At 58.2% G+C, this 22,792-nt stretch overlaps 1 protein-coding gene and 1 long non-coding RNA gene across 2 annotated transcripts in view; one reads left to right on the top strand and one right to left on the bottom strand.

Annotated features, from left to right (window-relative positions):
- Nucleotides 1-6,010: 6,010 nt before the first annotated feature.
- Nucleotides 6,011-9,625, bottom strand: LOC138844701 (uncharacterized). Its single transcript, XR_011380938.2, has 2 exons — nt 9,473-9,625; nt 6,011-6,497 (listed from the first exon to the last, which is right to left on the bottom strand). It is a non-coding gene; the product is annotated as an uncharacterized LOC138844701 (long non-coding RNA).
- The window catches only part of IGDCC4 (immunoglobulin superfamily DCC subclass member 4), a 33,444-nt gene continuing 19,970 nt past the window's right edge, over nt 9,319-22,792 (top strand). Inside the window, exons 1-3 of the mRNA XM_051821832.3 lie at nt 9,319-9,495; nt 19,141-19,491; nt 19,953-20,094. Of these exons, the coding sequence (XP_051677792.3) occupies nt 9,426-9,495; nt 19,141-19,491; nt 19,953-20,094 (563 nt within the window). The 5' untranslated portion in view covers nt 9,319-9,425. The remainder of the gene's footprint in view (nt 9,496-19,140; nt 19,492-19,952; nt 20,095-22,792) is intronic.

The raw sequence follows: 22,792 nt of genomic DNA, 5'->3' as shown, positions 1-22,792 counted from the left end.
TCGAGTCCCGGCTGCTCCACTTCCGATCCAGCTCTCTGCTGTGGCCTGGGAAAGCAGTAGAAGATGGCCCAAGTCTTGGGCCCCTGCACCCGCATGGGAGACCTGGAAGAAGCTCCTGGCTCCTGGCTTCAGATCGGCCCAGCTCTCTGCCTCTCCTTCTCTATCTGTGTAACTCTTTCAAATGAATAAATAAATCTTGTTTTTTAAAGATTTATTTATTCATTTTGAAAGAGTTACAGAGAAACGGGGAGACAGATGACTCCAGGTGTCTGCAACGGCCAGGACTGGAGCAGGTGAAAGCCATGAGCTTCGTTCAGGTCTCCCATGGGGGGACAGGGGCCCAAGCACTTGGGTCATATTCTGCTGCTTTTCCCAGGCCATTAGCAGGGAGCTGGATCAGAAATGGAACGTCTGGGACTGGAACCAATGCCCATATGGGATTCCTGTGTTACAGGTGGTTTAACCTGCTGTGCCACACACTGACCCTGCTTTGTTTCTTCTTAATTCCTGTGGCTGCTCCTGTCCCACCTAGATCTCAGGATCTTTTTCTGGAGAACTGCAGCAACTCTCTACCCAGCCTGAGTTGGGAAAGAAGACTATAATCCCAAGTGACTTCAAAAATTATTTTTAAAGTTATTTTTATTTAAAAGGAGAAAAAAGAGAGCTCCCATTCACTGGTGACTCCCCAGATGTCTGCAATAACCAGGGCTGGGTCAGGAAGAAGCCAGGAGTCAGGAGCTCCATCAGTGTGTCCCCCGTGGGTGGCAGGGTCCCAAGCACTTGAGCCATCATCTGCCTCCCAGGGTGCACATTAGCAGGAAGCTGGATGGGAAGTGGAGGTGGGACTCCATCCCAACTGCTGAGCCACAATGCACACCCCCCTCCACGCTGTGACTGTAAAGAACAGTCTGCAACTTTTATTCAGCAAACATTCGTAAAAAGATTCATTTTTTTATTCATTTGAAAGGCAGAGTTACAAAGAGAAGAGAGAGCACATGTGATCTTCTATCTGCTGATTCACTCCCCAAACGCCCTGAACTGCCAGGGCTGGGCCGAAATCAGGAGCCAGGAGCTTCTTCTGGGTCTCTCACATGGGTGACAGGGGCCCAAGCCCTTGGGCCATCCTCTGCTGCTTTCCCAGGCGCATTAGCAGGGAGCTGGATTGGAAGTGGAGCGGCTGGGACGTGAACCGGTGTACACATGGGATGTTGGCATCACAGGCAGGCTGTATCACAACACTAGCCTCTTGGGAGACATTTAGTAACAAGTGTGCCAGGCCTGTGTTAAGCCTTGAAAAAGTGTAAGTGGGTGGGACACAGTTCTTACCCTCATTAGGCTCTCAGTGCCGACTCCTGCCCCACTAGCACACCGCGGCAGACACTGCCACTTCCCTAAAGCCAAGCTCATTCTTTTCGTTTGTTTGAGAGGCAGAGTGCTCCCATCTGCTGGTTCAGCCCCAAAGCCAGAAGCTGGAGCCAGAAGCCTGGAATTCAACGCAGGCGTCCCGTGGGGACGGCAGGAACCCAATGACTTAAGCCATCACCACTGCCTCCCGGAAGCTGGAGTCGGGAGTCAGAGCTGAGTAGTGCGTGCAGGCACTCCCACGACAAGGCAAGCTAATTCTTGCTGTCCTGCTCCAGCTCAGGGGGCGCTGCAGTTTCTGCTGGAATCCGAGTTCTGCCTGACACTGAAGGCCGCGTATCACCTGGCCTGGCCTCGCCCTCCCTCCCCTGCTCTTCCCGGCTGCACACGTGCCGAGGCTGTTCACGTGCCTACAATCACCCCGCGGTTTTCCTCCACTAGGCTAACGCGTGCTTCTGAGTCACAGCGAGCTTCCCTTGCGTCCCTCTACAGAGCTCAGGAGGGAGAAGACCAAAATGATACCGACGCGGGCTTCGGCACCTGGCTTTCACCTTGCCTCTGCTACTTGCCAGCATTATGGGTTTAGCTAAGCCTGCTCACGTCCTAGCTGAGACAGCAACAACAGCAGAACCTTCTCAGCAGACGATTACATCCATCGTTCTACGTAAAGCACGTGCTGCCCCGCACACAGAAAAGGAACTCAGCAAACGTGGTCTCAGAGTTAGCGTTTAATTTTCTAGCTATTCCCTGTTTCAAAGATTGGTTTGTGGCCGGCGCTGCGGCTCACTAGGCTAATCCTCCACCTGCAGCACCGGCACACCAGGTTCTAGTCCCGGTCAGGGCGCCGGATTCTGTCCCGGTTGCCCCTCTTCCAGGCCAGCTCTCTGCTGTGGCCAGGGAGTGCAGTGGAGGATGGCCCAAGTGCTTGGCCCTGCACCCCATGGGAGACCAGGAGAAGCACCTGCCGTGGCGGCCATTGGAGGGTGAACCAATGGCAAAAGGAAGACCTTTCTCTCTGTCTCTCTCTCACTGTCCACTCTGCCTATCCAAAAAGAAAAAAAAAAAAAAAGATTGGTTTGTTAGAAAGATGGAATGAGAGAGAGACAGAGACAGAGATCTTTCCCCTAAATGGCCCCAACAACCAGGGCAACAGCCTCAAGTCTCCACCTGAATGGCAGAAACCAGCCTGAGCAATCTTCCACTGCCTTCCCAGGTGCGCTGGTAAGGAGCTGGATGGGCACATGAGCAGCCAGGATTTGAACCAGCGCTTTGCTGTGGCATGCCGGCTTCACTGGTGGCGACAATGGACAGCACCACCACACTCACCCCTCTTAAACCTGTTTTAATTCTCCCCATAATTACACACGTCCGACCAATCAGAGTCAGACATAATGGAATCACCAATACACGGATGCCAAAAAATCTCCAAAGGAAAAATATTTGACCTCCCCCATTTAAGGGGTGCTCACAGGTTCCCAAGCACTCGTGTCCTTGGGATCTGTGTTTTTTTTTGTTGTTTGTTTTTTTTTTTTTTTTTTTGTCCCCCACTGAGGCAAAGGTACTTCCGGCTTCGGTTGCTGTTACAATTGCCTGGGGAGCTTTGAAAACCGCTGATGGCTGAGTCTCTCCCAGGATCAATTACATCAAAATGGGGCGGAGGGGTCCTGCCCTGCTTTTAATTTTTTTACAAGCTCCCTAAGTGGTCCTAATGTGCAGCCTGAATAAAGAGTCTCTGCGGTCGAGGCAGGCGAGAGCTTGCGCACGGCCGCCAGAGCCAGCGCAGACCCTGCGGCTCCCCTCGGCTCCGGACCGGGCAGTGATGGCCACGCAGCGTCTGTCCTGGGGCCCCGGACTCCTAGCTGTCTCCACCTCCCGCGCCAGCGTCTCTCGGGCCGCTGCTCAGCGGAGGAATCTGCCACAGGGAAGGTGCCAAGACCATCTCCGGGATGGCGTCAGCGGAGGTGGACGGAGTGCCAGAGAGCGCGCGGCCCAGGGCTCCCATCCTGGGTTCATCCGGAGCAGCCTGGCGGCCTCCCCTTGCATAACTGCGGGAAACACGAGGTCGGAGGTCAGGGACCCCTCCTCTCATCGCACAGCTGCACAAAGTGACGCCTGAGAGAACTCCGAAGCCATTCCACTGTCCAGGCCCAGAGCCGAGTCGCTGCGGCCCTGAGGGGTACCGAGCCAATTACAGCTGAGCAAGGATGTGTGAAAGCGTCCCTAGTGGCAGGTGTTATGGTTAAACATAGGTAAAGCCACTGCCCGTAATGCAAGCATCCCATATGGGCAGGGGTTCGAGTCCCGGCTGCTCCACTTCCCATCCAGCTCTCTGCTATGGCCTGGGAAAGCAGCAGAAGATGGCCTGAGTCTTGGGCCCCGGCACCCACATGGGAGACCTGGAGGAAGCTCCTGGCTCCTGGCTTCAGCCTGGCCCAGCCTTGCCTTTAGGGCCATCCAGGGAATGAACCAATGGATGAAAGATCCTTCTCTCTTTCTCTGTCTCTAACTCTGACATTCAAATAAATACATTTTTTAAGTATCTTAAAATCAAGGAAATATTGGTCTCTGGCTGGAATCTGAGCCCCTTCGGGACCTGAGCTCATGCTGCGTGTTCTGTGTGGGTCTTGGACGCGAACCTCCCTACACTTGCCCAGAGAAAGAAGGGGAGCATGGGAAAGAGAAGGAACCTGGAATCTGAGCTCCTTGGGTTCCAGGCCAGCAGCTGTGCTCTTGAGCAGCCCGGCTGCCTCTCTGACCTTGGTTTCCTGGATTCTAAAATAGGGTTTTGATACCTCCACAGTCTTGCTGGGAGGCCAAAGGGCGGGGACAGGCTTGGCACTCGAGAGGGTTGCAAGGGATTTCTGTAGCCGAAGCTGGCCCTCCTGCCCTGGATCCGACTCCAGTCCCTCCAGGGCTGCCAGTGGGAGCCTCCGCTCTCTCCAGAACCTTCGCTGTCAGCCACAAGCCCTGGGGAGGAGAACGCAGGGAGGGGAGAGGATGGTAACTCAGCGCCAGGGATCCGGGGAGAACAACAGGTTCAGGGCCACGAGCAGGGATGGGGACAGAAGCCTCCTGTGGGAGTGACCGGACTCGGCCTTGGCCTTGGCTACCTCTCACCTGTCCCATCCAGGGGCTGATCACCTGGCCGGCACGCCACACTGAATGACAGCATCGTCAGCCGTAAGGCAAGGGCAAGGTTAAGGAGATCGTGTGTTACCAGGGAGCAGGTGACACACTGCTCTGTGAATACCAGCTGCTGCCGCTGAACGTGAGTGGCTCAGCTTATGGAATAGTCTCTCCCGACAGCGTCGTGTTCAGTCTGATCCTCGCAGGGATAAGGATGCTGTTTAGGCATACTATTACCCTCCCCACTTTTTTCTTTTTTCAGGGGGAAGCAGCGAGGGTTCTGAGAGGTGGTCGTATCCTTGCCCGAGGTCACAGTACAGAAGCGCAATGCCAGCCGTGGTTTCATTCGCTCATCGGCAGGCAGCGTGCACTGAGCAGCTCTCCGGGGCTCGGCTCCTGCTTCGAGATCCAGGGATCTGGGCGGTGTCAGAGGAGCCAGACACATTCTCTGCAGTCAGAGGCTCTCAGTCCCAAAGTAGGGAGAGAGGTGTGAACAAGAGAGGGTCCCTGCAGAGAGAGATGCGCTGAGTGCTGAGAGCCTGTCCTCTGGTCTCTGGTTCACTCCCCACTGTGTGACCTCCAGCAAGTGACTTTACCTCTCTGTGTTTCAGCTTCCTCTTCCGTAGCAGAGGGCTGCTGACGCACTACTCCTTGGAGGTGCTGGAGCCTTGGGTCTGAGAAAACCCAGGCCAAGCTCAAAGTGCCTGGTGCGGAGCACTGGCCGCCCACGAGCTATCGGTTGTCTGGGCAGTGGGAGAGGACAGCCCGGGAAGGCCGCATGCAGGGGGTGATGTTTGGATCAGGCATTGAAAGGCAAAGTTCCTCTGGTGGGAGGAAGTTAGTCCAGGAAAAGAGAAGACTCTAAACACAGACCTGAAGGGATGGGGGAGCAGGAATCTGCCGGGGAGAGGGCAGCAAACGGTGGAAATGCCAGGGGTGGGGCAGGGCGGGCGCTAAGGGGCCTGTGTACTTGCTTCGCCTCAGCGGCTGAGTTCGTCAGAGGAGGGGGCAGGCCCTGGGCCAGGCGTGTGTTTGCATTGGGAAAGTGCCCAGCAAAGGGGCTTAGGCTGGGGGAGCCTGGCCCCAGAGGTCCCAGACACAAGGTCTGCAGCAGCAGGGGTGCGGCTGACGAGGAGACTGTGACAGGTGTCACCTGTCTCTCTTCTGCAGAGACGCTGAATGTGCCCAGCAGCAGGCAGAGCAAGCGCAGAGCCGCTCTGTGCCCGTTGTGCTGGGCGTGCAGGGGCCCTCACACCGGGGACGGAAAAGGAGTCATCTGGATCCCCAGGCAGCGTGGGGCAAGGGCTGGGACAGCGTGGGGCAGGGGCTGGGATAGTGTGGGCAGGAGCTGGGGCAGCGTGGGGCAGGGGCTGGGGCAGTGTGGGGTAGGGGGGCTGGGACAGCGTGGAGCAGGGGCTGGGGCAGCGTGGGCAGGGGGGCTGGGGCAGCGTGGGACGGGGCTGGGGCAGGGCAGGTGTCCAGGAACACTGGCATCCAACTGAACCATATGGGAACTGGCATCGTCTCTTTCAACAGTTTTTCAAGTTTTAATTGTATCACGATTACACAGCCACGTAGCTCAAAATCGAGTTCTATGGTAAATCTCTAAGTAACAGGTTTGTATTGCAACTCTGTGGGCTTTGTTTTTTCTTTTCACTTTTTATGCACTCTCTAGTATTGTTCCACTATGAAATATTAGAATTTAGGGGCCAGCGCCGTGGCTCACTTGGTTAATCCTCCGCTTGAGGCGCCAGCATCCCATATGGGCGCCGGGTTCTAGTCCCAGTCGGGGAGCTGGATTCTGTCCCGGTTGCTCCTCTTCCAGGCCAGCTCTCTGCTGTGGCCCGGGAGTGCAGTGGAGGATGGCCCAAGTGCTTGGGCCCTGCACCCCATGGGAGACCAGGAGGAAGCCCCTGGCTCCTGGCTTCAGATCGGCGCAGCGTGCCCGCTGTAGTGGCCATTTGGGGAGTGAACCAACAGAAGGAAGGCCTTTCTCTCTGTATCTCTACCTGTCAAATGAAAAAGAAATATTAGAATTTAGCTGTTTTTTCTCTCGTTTCCACCGAACACCCATATTTCTCATCCCTCTCGTCCTTTCAATACATTCCTAGAGTAATTTTACTTGGGTAACATTCCATGTTGACATCATTATGACCACAGAAACAGATGAGTCCACACAACAAGCATTGAATTCACTGTTATCCATGCACAACTTTTTGACTTTATCTTTCTTTGGTTTAAACGTTTGTTACTAATCCATCTTAATCTCTTCAACCTTTCCATTGATTTATCTGTTTTGCTTCATTGCTAGTATTTCAATGCTTTTCTACAATGCTTTTCTACAATATACTTTTTCTCTCTGGTTTTTTTTTTAATAGATTTATTTGAAAGGCAGAGTTATGGGGGGAGAGAGAGAGAGAGAGAGAGAGAGAGAGAGAGATATCTTCCATTTGCTCGTTCATTCCACAAATGACCACAACAGCCAGGGCCAGGCCAGGCTGAAGCCAGGACTCTACATCTCCATCCAGGTCTCCCACGTGGCTGCAGGGCCCCAAGGACTTGGGCCATCTTCTGCTGCTTTCCCAGGCGCATTAGCAGGGAGCTGGATCAGAAGCGGAGCAGCCAGGACTCGAACCTGCGCCCATATGACCAGACACCAGCCCCTCGGTTGCTACTATTTCACTGCTTTCTGCAGTACATTTTCATTGCCTATGTACACCTTGCAGAGGGTACTTCTTCCACGATCCCTGTCAGTTACAGCGGGGAGGCCAGTGTGGCCAGGGAGGTGGTGAACGAAGGGGATGGCGGAGAAGTCAGAGGGGGCCAGGCAAGTTCCAGGTCCTGCAGCCTTGTGGGTCACAACACAGACTTTAGATCCAATAGAGAGAGACAGGAGCCACTGGTGGGTTTTGAGAAGTATGACAAGATCTCCTTTAACAAAAGAAAAAAATCTTCTATGCTTGTTCACTCCCAAATGACTGCAGTGACCAGGGCTGGGCCAGGCTAAAGCTGGGAGCCAAGAACTCCATCTGGGTCTCCCATGTGAGCGGCAGGGCCCAAGCACCTGGCCATCCTCTGCTGCCTCCCAGGCACATTAGCAGGGAGCTGGCTTGGAAACAGAGCACCAGGACTCCAACTGGCGCTCTGATATGCGAAGCCGGCAGCTTAACAATGCTGGTTCCTGTGATTTTCTTGGAACAGGGTGACTCTGGCTGCTGAATCGAGAAGACTAAAGAGGGACACGAGGGACACGAGGGACGCGGGGGACACGGGAAACACAGGGGACGCGGGGGTAGAAGCTACTGCCGCAGCGCAGGAGAGAGGTGAGGGGGCTTGGACCAAGGTGGGAGTGGGAAAGCGGACAGCTAGGGGTGGCCACTGTGGGATCCCATATCTGAGTGCCCATGTCTGCCTCTCCTTCTGACCCAGCTTCCTCCTGATGGGCCGAAGAGACAGTCGGTGATGGCTCAAATACCTGGGTCCCTGCCACCCACGTGGGAGACCCAGCTTGATTTCCAGGCTCCTAGCCCTAGCTGTTGAGGACATTTTGGGGAGTAACCCAGAAGATGGAAGATCTCTCTCTCTCTCTCTCTCTCTCTCTCTCTCTCTGTTATTCTATCTGAATAAATGAATAAATGAAAAAAAAATTTAAAAGACCTGAAAGTGAAGAGTGAGAGTGACTACATCTTTGAGCAGAGCAGGGAGGCTGGAGCTACTAGGAACCCGGATGGGCAGGACCGAGGGGAAAACCAGGCTACCTCTGTCCCAGTTCCTGGGCTGCTGAGCAGAGAGCTGGGTACCCAAGCCTGGGGCTCAGGGAAGCTGAGCCAGCCTGGAGGCGTGAATTTAGGCAGCAGCAGAACAAAGATGCTTGCGAAAACCTTGAGGCCCCCAGGATTCCCAGGGAAGACCTGAGGAGCTCACGCGTGTGGGAGGGAGTGACCCACAGAGTTGAAAGCCGCTGATGGGTGCAGGAAAGATGAGGCCGAGAGGGAGCAAACACTGGTTCCTGCTGGGTCTGCACGGGACAGGCTTCTGTGAGGGTTGTGCAAGGCAACACGGCCAAGCCACAAGACCACTTGAAGGGACCTCACATAGGTCATCTGGCCTGCACAGGAAATACTTGTGGGGCCACTGAGGCCCCCAGTGTGGCCAGGTGAGTTGCAGCTAGCAGGGCTGGGCTGAGAACGCCGGCTGCAGCCGAGCCCCTCCCCTGCCCAGGCCTCCGTGTTCCCGGCAGCGAAATGGGAGCCATCTAGTTTCCCAGGATCGCAGTGGGGTGTGGAGAGGCCACGGACCGGGGCAGGATGGATGCCCTGCCCGGGCTGGTTACAGCAAGAGCAAGGGAAGGAGGCCAGCTTGGACTGGCCGGGGAGGGGGACCCGAGGACGGGGCAGTCCTGTCCTCAGTGTCCGGGGCACGAACCATCCTGGAGTGGACGGGGCTCGGTGGCAGCAGGGTCCTCTGGACGGAGACCAAAGCCTTGGCCCGCCCCCACCGCGCCTCGAACGCGCCAAGGAAGAGACCCCGAGGACCGGGACAGGGCAAAGAAATGGAGACAGAAAGGAAAAGAGACCCGGGCACTCGGAGACCGGGAGACCAAAGAGCCAGACCCAGAACCCGCTGGCCCAGCTGGCGCCCGGAGCGGACCCCGGCCGGCGAGAGCCCCGCACGGCGTGGGGTCCCCGGCGGGCCCGGTGAGGGCGCCCCCGCCCGGGCCGCTCGCCCAAGATGGCGATGGAGGGGCGGGCGAGGCGGCCGCGGCCCCAGCCCCCGCGCCGGCCCCCGCTCGGGCCCGGGCCCCCGAGGCCGCGCCCCCGCCCGCGGCGCCGCGCCTCCCCGGGCCACTGACGCCCGGCGCGCCCTCCCCCCGCGGCGGCGGCCGAGGCGCCGGGAGGCGGCGGCGGCGGCTGCGGCGGCGGCCCGAGCCGGGCCCCATGGCGCGGGGGGACGCCGGCCGCGGCCGCGGGCTGCTCGCGCTGACCTTCTGCCTGCTGGCGGCGCGCGGTAAGGGCGGGCGCCGCGGCGGTGGCGAGAGTGGCCCGCGCTGCGCTGGGCTGCGGGGCTGGCGTGCGTCCCGGTGCGGGAGTGCGCGCGGGGAATCGTAGGGGCGCGGGCTGCGCGTCCAGGCTCCTGCAATGCCTGCGCTTGGGGGGTCTGCGGGCGGCGGCGGGGGCGCGCACTTGTCCGCAGGGTGTGTGTGTGTGTGTGTGTGTGTGCCCTTGGTTCGCAGAGTGTGGCGAGTGTGCGTGCGCGCGTGTGTGCCGAGTGTCCGGCGGGCCGGCAGGTCCCGCGGGCGCACGGTTCCGCAGTGCGTGTCGCGGCCGCAGCGTAGCTTCGGCGGGGCGTCTCGGGCTAGAGAGCGGGCGAAGGGAGGGGAACGGAGCGTGTGACTGCGCCTCCGTTTGTTCGGGGTAGGGGTGTGTGCGGTGGTGTGGATGGCGCTGAGCTAGAATTTGGCCTTGGCTTTCGGGGAGTGTCCTTGCCCCTGGAGAGGGCCGCGAGGGGATCGCGGTGGACCGGGTGGGGATGGAACAGCGTGCAACTTCGTGCGGTGGGTGTGGTCCCTGGCACGGGTTGGGGGTGGGGGAAGGTGTCGCTCCCTTAAGCCTTCGGCCCCGGAGTTGGCTGGGGGAGAACGCAAGAGACCAGTTGCTTTCGTGGACGTGTCGGACGGCGGCTCTCGGGAGGGGACGCGTGTCACTCCGGCCCCACCCCCAGGAGCTGCCGGGGGGTCAGCCAGGCCCCCTGCAGTTCCGCACCCTGGTCCACGCAACTCTGAGAAGGGGCTGGAGGGGAGTGCCTGCGGGTCCAGGAGTGCCGCCGGGGTCCCTTCCTCCGCCCCCAGCCCTCTGGCTTTCGGTCCGGAGTGCGTTCCGGGGCCGGCCCGTGGGGAAGGGTCGGTGGCAGGGCCGGGAGGGGGCTGGGCTGCCCGCTTTGTTCGCCTGGTCCTGCCTTCCCCGCCGAGCGGGGCGCTGAGGATGTGTCCGGGGCGAGTCGGGGAGGGACTGGGAGGTGGGGGTGGGGAGGGGGATTTCGCTCCAGCTGCTGCGGCTTTCCAGATACACTCAGCCAGGCCACGTGGGAAGGGAGCAGGAGGGCGGCGGGGGAAGGAGCCTCCGCCCGGCGGGCCCCAGGCCCATCTCCAGGAAAACAGCGGGTGGGAAAGTGCCGGGAACTGGTCCGACCCCCGCGTTCCCTCCGAGGCCACGCCTCTCTCTCTGGCCCCCGCGGTGGAAGGCCTGGCCCGAGGAGGGGGCGGCCCGAAGTTGTCAGGTGAAAGGGGCGGGGAGGTGCCCTAGGGGCGGCCGTCCTCCGAGGCGCGGGGGATTAGGGCAGAGTTGCGCCCTCAACCCTGCTCTGCCCTTCCGAGAGCTGCGGAAGCTCGCGCAGTCACCCGGCCAGCCGAGGTCGGGCTGGGAGCCGCGCGGTGTCTCCTCGGATGTGGTCGGCCCCGCAGGGCTCCAACTTCCCTCTCTGCTCAGGGCAGAGCCGGAGCGGGGTTCCCGCGGGCTGCGGTGCTGGCCCTGGTTCCCCCTCCTTTGAGTGTGCAAAGCTAAGCAGGCCTGGGGCCACTCCTGTCGGATTCTGACCAGCTGCCCCGATGTGGACTGAAGTCATTCATTCATTCAACAAATATTTACTGAGTGCTTTCATAGGTGAGCGTGTGCAGGGTGCCTAGAATACCCGGACTGAGGAGGCGGACCTGGGCCCTGGTGCAGTGTGCAGTCTGGTGTGTGGGGGCGGGGTGTGGGGGGTGGACTGATAAATATACTGCCCTAGGGTGAAAGCTACTGGGGACCTGGGAGAAACCAGTGATGGTGTTGTGAGTATAAGGGGTGGGGGTCGGGCAAGTGGGAGAGGGAATGGGACAGGAGTTGAGGGGTTCCAAGAAGGGAGCCTGAAGGTAAGCCCCCCTCGGGGTTTGGGGCCTGAGAGCCCTTGGTTAGCTCTGCCTCAGCCAACTCCAGCCAGAGGGGAGAATGGGGTGGGCAGGGCTAGAGGCAGGAAGCTCCAGTCCCTTAGGAGGTTGTTGCAAAAGAGGCGATGGTGGCCACTGGCATGGTAGCAGCTGGGGTGGCTGGGGCTAGAGATGGTGATGAATTGGAATCAGTAGAATGGGTTTGGAGGGGGAGAGGGAGAAGGAAGTGAAAAGTAATTTACCTGTCAGCTCCCAAAGGCATCTCTCTCCAGTGAAGTGACCTCCCACTTGGAGCATCCTCCAATGTCAGCGCTGAGAGAGGCTTAGAAATAAATTTGGCATGAGCCCATTTTACAGATGAGAAAACAGAGTGGCTTCTCAACGTTCCATGGTTAGGATCTTGAAGTAGTCTACAGGCTCTGGGGCACCACCGTGCCAGGCTAGAGCAAACATGGTATCCTGGGAGCTGGTGTGCACGTCCTCAAGTTCATCCTCTCTGCACTTCTCTCCAGCAAACAAAAAGCTATCATCCCCGGGCCTGTGCGCTCCGTCCCCAAAATCAGTCAATCTAGGCTCTGGAATCGCCTCTCCCCATCCCCCTCCTGTTCCCTCCAGTGTCCCTGAGGTGCAGCAGCCAGGTTTGACACAGAATTCCAGATGCAGAGCAGATGTAGCCAGGCGGGCCGGGGAGCTCCCCGCTGTCCGCTCTCCGCGGGGCACAGGGAGAAGTGCCGGTGACAGAGAAGAGCCCTGCCTGGTGAGGGCCGGGTGATGGGAACTGGGAGGCCAGGCAGGAAAACCAGAGAGAATGTTCCGGGGCCCCAGCTGCAGAGATACCAGAGCGTGTGTTCTGGGCCAGCTGAGCCGACAGCCACCACGGCCTCCACTCAGGCTGTGCATCTGGGCACCTCGGGGGCTCACTGGGGTCAGGGAGGATCAGTGAGGCCTCTCTCAGGTGTGGACCTGAGACTCCTACAAGGCTCAATAAGGGAATCATCACCTTGTCACGTAATTGGCAGCTCTGGCAAGTATATGCAGGGGGATGCAAGTGGGGATGGGATGAAAGGCAGAGAGAGAGAGATCTTCCAACCGCTGGTTCACTCCCCAAATGGCTGCAGTGGCTGGGGCTGGCCAGGAGCTTCATCCAGGTCTCCCACGTGGGTACAGGAGGCCAAACACTTGGACCATCTTCTGCTGCTTTCCCAGGTGCCTTAATAGGGAGCTGGATCAGAAGTGGAACAGCTGGGTGTCAAACCAGCACCCATGTGGGATGCTGGCATTGCAGGGCATGGCTGTACCCACTATGCCACAATGCAGGCCCCCATGTAAATATTTTTAATTATTTAATTAGTTAGAGAGACACAGCTCCTATCTGTGGGTTCACACCCCAAATGCCTGCAATGGCCGGAGCCTAAGCCAGGAGCCAGAAACTCAATCCAGGTCTCCCCTAGAATCCAATTACTTGAGCCATCACCCCTGCCCCCAGTGTCTGCATTAGCAGGAAGCTGCAGTCAGAAGCCAAGCCAGGTACTCTGATGTGGAACGTGGACATCTTACAGGTGTCTTAACCCCTAGGCCAACGCTCACCCTAGGAAGGTCTTTTTAACTGTGTGGTGCATACAGCAGGAGAAAGGAAGGTGTTGAGCTCCCCAGCCCCAGTCATGTGTAAGTGCAGGGCTCCATTCTGGTTGGGTTTGCTGTTCTGTCTCTGTGTCACGTTGCAGGGTGCAGCCGATGTACTCTTGCCATCCTGCCCAGCCCTGCAGGCAGGTACTGTCACTTTTACAGATCAGGAAACTGAAGCTTGGCAGAGTGTGAGGTGTCTTTTTAAGGGTGTGCCCCCATGTCCCACTCATCTGCTCTAGGGATTCTGGCTGAGCACCTGCTATGTGCCAAGCACGCTTCTAGGGATGCAGTCCCAGTTGTTGCCTCCTTGGGGAGAAATCCGGAGTGCTAGCTGCAGCGATGGAACCGCCCAAGTGTCCTTTGGGACAGAGCAAGGAGAGGCATCTAAATCAGACAGTGATGGGGCAGCAGCTCTGGGGAGAGCGGGCCGCGGCTGCCTTTTGGGAGACCTGGGAGAGGGTGGGTGTGGCCAAGCATGGACTGACGCTCTTAGGGGACAGGCGGGCGAGGACACAGCTCAAGCCCAGTGTGACTTTGCTGTCCACTGAGCCTCCCTGGCCTCAGGACTGCAGATAAAGGGAGGCGGAGGCCTGCCTGGTATTCCAGGCAACGTCCCAGCTCCCTGTGCAGCTGGCGGTAGGAGGGGCTTAGTGTGTGGTAAGGGGGCAGCCGAGGTTCTGGAGGAAGCTGACTCGTGTCCCCCGGGAGAGGAGCGTGGAGATACCATCTTGAAGGTTGAAAACAAGCTGTAAATCTGCGGGGCCCTGGAATTCAGACAGGGCCGGGAGTGGATGAGCCCGGCCATCGCTGTCCTTCTTGGGGGCGGCCTCATGCCCCTGAACACTTCTCGCCCCTGAGGTCTCACCCTGCCCAGGGCTCCGTGCACACCCCGGGGGCTCTGACAATGCCCTCTCCACCTGGGTTCTAACTCGCTTCCTAAAATCAGTGTATCCCATGTGTGGATTCAGTCAGAGACAGGAAGCTGAGAGATGGCCCCGAGTCCCCAGACACAAGCCCTGTGCCTGGTGGGGTCTGAGCAAGGAGATGGGGGACAAGAGATGGTGGGAGGTGTCCTCCTTGAGGCAGACAGCTGGTAGGTGGCAAGTCCCCCCTCTACCCCCCCCCCCCACCTGCCAGGTGTCTGCCTCGGCTGGAGGGACACGCTGAAACGGCCCATGGAGGTGCTGGGGAGGTCAGTCGTGGCAGTGGCCTTGGGGTGGCAGGAGAAGGTAGCTGTGAAGCCCCTGGACAAACACATTTGTGTCCCCACATGTATTATGCTGGGCCTGAGATGAGCCCCCCGGGAAAACTCTTAGGAAGCTTGAGACCCCTCATCTTACATCTGGGCCTCGGAAGCGGGAGGGAAGAAGGTGGCTGACCCAAGGTGGTGTGCAGAGGACCCGACCTGGAACCCGGACTCTGGCGCCCTGTCCCCCTGTCGTACCTGTAGTCTGTCTAGGCAGGAGGAAGGATGGGTGAGGGACCACCTGGTGGCTTTTGAAAGACCTGGGGAAGGCAGGGACAGCCTCACAGAGGGGCTGGCGTCTGAGCAGAGTGCAGGCACACGGTGCTGGTGCATTGGGCATCGAAGCGGAGAGCAGTTCTCTCCTCCACGCGGGGTTCATCCCCTAAAAGGCGCTTTTCGGCAGCCGTGTCTCTCGGGGAGCTGAGACTCCTGCTCTGGGCTCAGTCTCCCCATCTGCAGAATGGAGCAGCCCCTCCTGCGGCTCCTCCCACACTGTTGCTCGGGGGAGAGGGACCCCGTTCTCCCTCCCTGCTGGTTTCCCTTTGCTGGGGAAGCCAGACATCTGCTGATCCATGAATATTCAGGAAGATTGGCAAGGGAGCCTCCTCCGGCTGCCTGGAGCCCAGGCTGCTGACAAACCCAGCAGCTGCCCCGGGCCCCAACTGTTCGCATTGTTTGTTCAGCAGGGGATTTTCCAGACCCGGGATGTGCTGAGGGGGGCGGGGAGGCCGCTGGAGGGCCGGGGATTCATGTCCTGTGGGGCTCTTCTCCCCTGAAACCCAAACCGACTGTTCAGCGGCTGGAACGGGGCACTTGGGAGCCGCTGGGCTGGGCACCGGGCCTCGCCTTCCCCTTGCCCTGTGTGTGTGTGTGTGTGTGTGTGTGTGTGTGTAGCGGGGACGGAGGGAATGGCAGAACCTATTAGGCTATTAGTGTCTGCACAGCTTACAAGGCGCTTTTAAAGGGTGCACGCCCATTCCTGAACCTAGAATTCCTGTTTCCACAACACACAGGCCTAGGTGTGTAGTCTTCCTGGTGCACCTGTGGGAACTGAGGCCCGGAGAGGTTAGGTGGCCCCTCCCACAGCCCGGCCAGTGGAACCTTGCTCCAAGGCCACACGCTCTTTCCATCCCATCCCCACCACGTCACTGTGGAAACCCAGTGTGGGCAGGGGCTGCTGCTCCCCTACCCCGCAGTGGACCCCAAGGTGTCCAGTGGAGCCTGTCTGATGGATTGAAGAAGGCAGCGGCCCAGATCAGCTCCTGTCTGTCAGTCTGTTGTCTCTGCACCCCCTCCTGCCCACTTCTTCTCTTCCCCCAGGCTTGTTCTTCCAAAGTGGTGGGAAGAGAACCTGAGGCTGGGCAGGGGTTCCAGGCGCCATCCAGCGAGCCTGGCAGGTGTGTGTGTCTAGCCCGGTGTCTGCCGGTTTTGTGAGTGCGTCTGAGATGGTGTTGTGTTTGTTCTGGAATGTGTGTATGTGCCGATGAATAATCAATCGTAGAATCCTGGAGGTCGCCTGCCACGTCCTGGTAAGCCCAGGACCACGGGACCGACACCCGACAAGCCGACAAGCCGTGACCTACGACAATGGCTTCCAGCTGTTCCACTTCCCGCCCGGCTCCCCAGTCATGAACCTGGGAAGGCAGGAGAAGATGGCCCAAGCGCTTGTGGAGTTTCTGACCCCTGGCTTTGGTTTGACTGAGCCTGGATTGTTGCAGCCATTTGGGGAGTGAACCAGCGAATGGGAGATTTCACTCTGTCCTCTCTCTCTTGCTCTGCCTTTAGAATAAATAAATACATTTCTTTAAAGAAGGGGACATAACTGGCCCAAAGCTACCCAGCTGGACTGTGCTGGAGGTGAGGCTACCACCGGGGGTCCCCTGACGCCCCAGCCACTGTGCTTTGTGCAGGCCCCCTGGGACTCTGTCCACCCAGACCTGCCTCGTGACAAGTCTGGACCATTGACTTGGCCTCTGTTTCTGGTTCACACTCAGAGACGCCATTCTACCGTGAAGGAAGGCATCAGCCAGAGGCCAAGAAGGGACCTTGGGCCCCGGAGCACAGCAGGGCAGGCAGGCAGCAGGTCAGCCCTCTGTGAGCCTCCCGGGGAAGGCGAGCCCTTTCTCTATGGCTGATGGCTCTCGGAATGAACACAGCCTTGTGTGTGTGCACCAGACCCTGGGCTGGCGAGGCCTCCTTCCATTGTTCCCCTTCCTTCCCCATGCTGCCAGGCCACCACTGGGGCCTGTAGGCTCTTCGGGGGGTCAGGAGCCCTACCTGTGTGGCCTTGGGGAGATCAGTCAGGTCGGGGTGCTCAGTGTCCCCCTGGGGCCTGCGGCGAGCCAGGCGAGACTCCTCTTGGACTCCCTCGCAGTTCTGCCTGAGCCCAGCCCCTCCCTGCCTGGGCACGGAGGCTTTCCCATCTCCCCGCAGGATCTGCCCCCTTGCCCTTGGGAAGAGGTGGGCAAGTCCGCTTCCTTCCACCCAGGTGGCTCCACTGGGACCTTTTTTTTTTCTTTTTAAGAATTATGGACCGGCGCCGTGGCTCAATAGGCTAATCCTCCGCCTTGCGGCGCCGGCACCCCAGTGTTCTAGTCCTGGTCAGGGCGCCGGATTCTGTCCCGGTTGCCCCTCTTCCAGGCCAGCTCTCTGCTGTGGCCCGGGAGTGCAGTGGAGGATGGCCCAGGTGCTTGGGCCCTGCACCCCATGGGAGACCAGGAAAAGCACCTGGCTCCTGGCTCCTGCCATCGGATCAGCGCGGTGTGCCGGCCGCAGCGCGCCGGCCGCGGCAGCCATTGGAGGGTGAACCAACGGCAAAAGGAAGACCTTTCTCTCTGTCTCTCTGTCTCTCTCTGTCCACTCTGTCAAAAATAAATTAAAAAGAATTATTCATTAATTTCAAAGGCAGAGTGACAGAGAAGAGTCTTCCCTCCGCTGGTTCACCCTCCAAATGCCTGCAACAGGCAGGGCTGGGCCAGGATGAAACCAGGAGCCAAGAACTGCATCCGGGTCTCTCACATGGGTGGCAGGGACCCAAGTCCTTGGGCCATCATTGCTGCCTCCCACGCACATTAGCAGGAAGGTGTCTGGGAAGCATGGAGTAGCCAGGACTCAAAGCAGACACTCTGGTATGGGATGTGGGTATCCTAGTGTTACTGGAGAAGCAAGGGTTCTTGTCTTCGCGCAGGAAAGAATTCAGGCATGAGACAGAGAGTAGGGGAAAGCAAAATAGCAAGGTTTATTAGGGAAGGGACATTCATAAGAATGGATGGGCACCTCTCCAGACAGAACCTGAGAGAGAGAGAGAGCCCAGTGGCTCAGACTGGGGGAGAGCGGGGTTACAAGGTTGAGTGGAGAGAGTACACCTGGCCAGGCCAGGCGGGCGGCTCAGCAGAGAGGCAGAGGGCTGAGCGCCCAGTCTGGTTGAGGCCAGGGGTTCTTAAGGGGATGGGTCTTGTCTTCCCACCTCTTCTCCTCCTGGAACAAAGGACTTTTTCGATGTAAATACTAAAAATTCCTTTCTGAGTTTTCCCCCTGAAGTTATCAGACAGGAGGAAGCCTGGCTGGTGTCTCCCGGTTAGAGGAAGGATGAGCAGGACCCCCTGGAAGATAGGATCTGGGGCAGGATGTTTGAAGTGCAGAGACTGGGCTGCACCTGGAAGGTTTTGGGATGACTTTGAGATGCAGATGCTGGACCTAGATGTCAATTCCTTAGGCCTTTGTCGCACACACATAAGCTCATTTCTGACTTCCTACCTAACACTAGGAGGTGACTTAAGCTGCTGCACCACAGTGCACGCCCCGGGACCTAGTTTGTCTTGTTTATTCAAGATACATATGTATTCGCAGACACACTTAACACACAGGCGCTTTCTCATGCCCATGAGACACGTCATATGTTCCCTGGCCACAGTACCTTTCTAACCTATGGTTCATTTTCAGCTGGGGGAGAGTGGGTGAGCCGCCCTGTGAGGTTCCAGGGCGTGGAGCCCCATCCCGTGCCAGAAACTGTGCTATACCCTTTCCTTGCGTGTCAGCTTAATGCTTACAACAGCTTTGTGAGGAAGGAGCGACTGGGCCTTTGAAAAAAACAAAAACTAAGATACGATACGGAGTTACAGAGAGAGAGAAGGACAGATACATAGGTCTTCCATTCGCTGGTTCACTCCCCAAATGGCCGCGACAGCCGGCACTGGGCCAGGCCAAAACCAGGAGCCAGGAGCTTTCTCCAGGTCTCCCATGTAGGTGCAGGCACCTGCAGACTTGGGCCATCCTCCACTGCTTTCCCAGGTGCATTAGCAGGGAGCTGGATAAGAAGTGGAGCAGCCGGAACTGGAACTGGCTCCCATAAGGGATGCTGGTGTCGCAGGCTGCGGCTTAACTCACTGCACCACAACGCTGCCCTCTACTCTCTGTCTTGATGGATTTGCCCGTCCTGGACATTTCACAGAAATGAGATCATGCAGTATGTGGCATTTTGTGACTGCCTCTCGCTTGGTGTAAGGTTTTCAAGGCTCAACCACACTGGGGCGTGTGTGCGTACTTCATTCCTCGTAATAGATTCACTGGCTCAGCAACCCTGGGGCTGGTTCCCCTTTGTGGCTCTTTGAATGATGGTGCCATAACCGGGTCTCTCTGTGACTGGGAGAACTGAGCAGCAGAGAAAGATGGGCACAGAGAGGTGCAGCCGTTTGCCCAAGGTCACAGTCAGGGGAGAGCCAGGATGCAGACATGGGTCTTCCCGTTTGACCTTTTTGTGGCTGGCCCTGGCTTCAGAATGGGTGACTCTTGGGAGCAGAGGCCGAGGGAGGTGGGAGGGGACATACGCTGCTGATCCCATGCCTCCTTCTCTACGCAGGAGAGCTGCCATTGCCCCAGGAGACGACCGTGCAGCTGAGCTGTGACGCGGGGCCGCTGCAAGTGATCCTGGGCCCAGAGCAGGCTGCCGTGCTGAACTGTAGCCTGGGGGCTGCTGCTGCTGGGCCCCCGACCAGCGTGACGTGGAGCAAGGACGGGGAAGCCCTGCCGGAGCACGACCACCTGCACCTGCTGCCCAGTGGCTCCCTCCGGCTGTCCCAGCCACTAGCCCCTGATGGCAGTGGTGAGGCAGCCCCCGGGGCCGTGGGAGCCATTGAGGGCAGCTACTCCTGCCTGGCCCACGGTCCCCTCGGAGTGGTGGCCAGCCAGGCTGCTGTGGTCAGGCTTGCCAGTGAGTGCCTGCATCGTCCCGCTTCTCCACGGCCCTGCCCCTCCTGCTTTCCTGCCCTATGAGCTGTAGAGTCTGGGGTTGTGCCCTCCCCCAGGAAGCCTGCCAGGAAGGCTCGTAAGGGCGTCAGGGCCGCAAAGGCGCCTCCCAGGGAGCTTCCACCACGGAACAGGTGCAGTGCACGGAGTCCAGGCCGGTTGCCCAGCCCAGTTCAGGAGTACAAGTTGCCGTGACATGATTTTTAGGCCTCTGACTGCATTCTGACCACCACGGAGCTGGTGGGCAGGGGGCGCTGGGCTCCGTGCTGCCGGCGGCATCTGACCAGTGGGTGCTGCTTCACACCCCTGGCTGCCTCTCCCTTGGTCTGAATTTGCTGTGCTCCACATGTCTGTGTGTCCCTGTGTCCGTGTGTGTGTGTGTGTGTGTGGGTGGGTGGCTTCACTCTCACTGTGCTTGTCCCCTAGCACTTGCGGACTTCTCCCTGCACCCGGAGTCGCAGGTGGTGGAGGAGAACGGGACCGCCCGCTTTGAGTGCCACACCCAGGGGCTGCCGGCTCCCGTCATTACCTGGGAGAAGGACCAGGTGACGCTGCCTGAGGAGCCTCGGTGAGTGCCTCCCCCGGGAGGAGTGGGGTCCCAGTGGGCGGAGAAGGCCCCGGGTGCTGGGGTGGGGTGGCCTTGTCTGCCTATCCTGACTTAAGAGCCAGCCAGCGCATCTCTGTCCCAAACAGAAGCTGGAGGAGAAGTGTTTGCGCCCTGGGAGGAAAGCCTGGGCTGGGGGTAGTGGTGGAGCCCCCCTCCTACCCCCCCCCCAGCCAGCCCAGTCACCTCCTTCTGGCTGAGGGCCAGAGAGGAGTGTGGGTTCTCCAAGGCCCCACAGACAGCGACCGGAAGTGTTGGTTGTGCGCTCAGGGCTCTGAGCTGTTCAAAGGGTTGTCTCTTGTCTGCAGAGTTTCTACCCTGGTGGGGTGGGAGGGGCAACCATTTGATGAGCGGGGTGGTTGAGGTCCTTGCTGCTTCACACTCCCCTCTCCAATGGCCGGGGTCGGTGTGGGCAGGGGGCACAGTTCAGGGAGGAGACGCTGAGGTTAGACCAGGACTGGATCCCTGCTGTGGCTCCTGGGAGGTCAGGGGCCCTTCCCACGCCAAAACCAGGAGCCTAGTACTCCATCTGGGTCTCCCATGTGGGTGGTAAGGGGCCCAACCACTTGTGCCATCTTCTGCTGCTTTCCCAGGAGCATTAGCAGGGAGCTGGATGGGAAGCAGAGCAGCCGAGACTCGAACATGGGCTCTGATATGGGTGATGTTGCAAGCAGCAGTGTAACCCGCTGGCGCCATTCTGCTGGCGTCTAGAAATCTTCTACTTAGCAGATTGTAAATACTTGATGTTTGGTTCAGTTATTTTTTATTCAAAACAAAAATGAGATCATATTACAGCTTTAATTTTGTTTTCACTTAACACCTAGTGAACACCCTTCCAGGTCTCTGCGTGTGGTCGTGCTGGATATCATTATCTGGGCTGAGAGGCAGAGATGGGAGTCACGTGCCCCAGGTCACACAGTTGGTCCCCAGAGTGTGGGACGCTGGTGCTCTGGTGTGGATGGCACATAGGCTGAGGAGTGGCTTGGTGGCGGGGTGGGGGCTGCGGGTGGGGTGAGAGACCTCTGGTCCCACTATGGCTGTGAGCAGAGCAGTCACTGCCCTCCGCGTGTTCTCAGCAAGCAGTGGGTTCAGACCTCCCCTCCCAGCCTCTAGTTCAGTCTTTTGAAGCCACAATCCTCTTCCAAGGAGGCCAGGGCTGCCAGTGCCTGGGCTCTGGGAGTGTTTACCCCCAAGTCCTCTGAAAAGTGATCCCCATCTATAAATAAGCAGCTCACATGTCCCAGCACATTGTGTGGGGGGAAGAAAGAATCGGCTAAAACAGCGACTTGGTTATGCCCAAGGTATGTATTTTTACCCACACCCAGATACAGTGCGTGCACAAATGTGCTATTCAGAAACTCAGCCCGGGGCTTGGAGGAGGCTGCACACATGTGCACTTAATAAACACGTTCTGTTGGGACGCAAGTGCACGTTTTTTGGAGCTGACGGTGAGACCCCCAGGCAGTTCTGGGATACTTCCGCTGCTGTGCAGTAATCCCGGGGCGAGCGCTCCTTCCGTGGGATCCACTAATCAACGGTTCCCAAACGCCAGGCACCCACCAGCACCTTCCTGGTTGCGGCCATCCTTACAGCATTGACACCGTCATCGCTCATTCCCTTCCTTTACGTCAACTTGCTCTTTTGTAACTCCGCCGCATATCAAAAGAACCAATCAAAAGAGCCAGCGCCGCGGCTCACTAGGCTAATCCTCCGCCTTGCGGCGCCAGCACACCGGGTTCTAGTCCCGGTTGGGGCGCCGGATTCTGTCCCGGTTGCCCCTCTTCCAGGCCAGCCCTCTGCTGTGGTCAGGGAGTGCAGTGGAGGATGGCCCAGGTGCTTGGGCCCTGCACCCCATGGGAGACCAGGAAAAGCACCTGGCTCCTGGCTCCTGCCCATCAGATCAGCGCGGTGCGCCGGCCGCGGCGGCCATTGGAGGGTGAACCAACGGCAAAAGGAAGACCTTTCTCCTCTCTGTCTCTCTCTCTCACTGTCCACTCTGCCTGTCAAAAAAATAAAATAAAAAAATAAATAAAAAATAAAAGAACATCATCAATAAAATGGAAGTATTCTACACTATAAATAAAACCAGCAACACGTGCCAAAAATAGAAGGTGGTTAAAAATAAACAGGCAACCACTGGATTAAAAAATGTGTGTCCAGATCCCTTGAAATAGTTTTGTTGCCATCATTCAGTCACATCCCAAGCATCGAGGCGCTAATGGACTTACATACCCCGGGCTCCCTGGTCCTGTCTGCCCTGCCCTCCCCACGTCCAGCGTTTCTGTCCTCCTCGGGGAACCCCCGGCTGCTGTTCCTTTCCCTTGGGTGGATCTCACCAGGGCACGGAGGGGGCTCCTTGGCCGTTGGGACAGTCACAGCAGCTGTGCCGTTTCTCACGTGTTCTTGAACACAAGTGGCCGTTGGGGCTGGGCGCAGCCAACTCAGGCTTGGGCTTGCATAGAGAATAATCTCTCCCTTTGGAGTGGAGGTGGTTTCATCCCATACATAGCGATCTCATTTTGTTTGATGTGTGAATTTATTGTAAATTGATCAAACATATCGACATTATAAAAAGGGGGTGGGGGAGTCACCTACCGGCTGAACACAGCTATTGCCATTGTGAGTGTTCCCTTGCAATCTTTGTAAACAGAAGCCTAGCACC

Source organism: Oryctolagus cuniculus, chromosome 12, assembly GCF_051225735.1.
Source record: "Oryctolagus cuniculus isolate XC-2025 breed Fujian yellow rabbit chromosome 12, ASM5122573v1, whole genome shotgun sequence".
Classification (NCBI taxonomy): domain Eukaryota; kingdom Metazoa; phylum Chordata; class Mammalia; order Lagomorpha; family Leporidae; genus Oryctolagus; species Oryctolagus cuniculus.
Note: the sequence above shows the minus strand (reverse complement) of the source record. Positions and strands in the feature narration are given on the sequence as shown.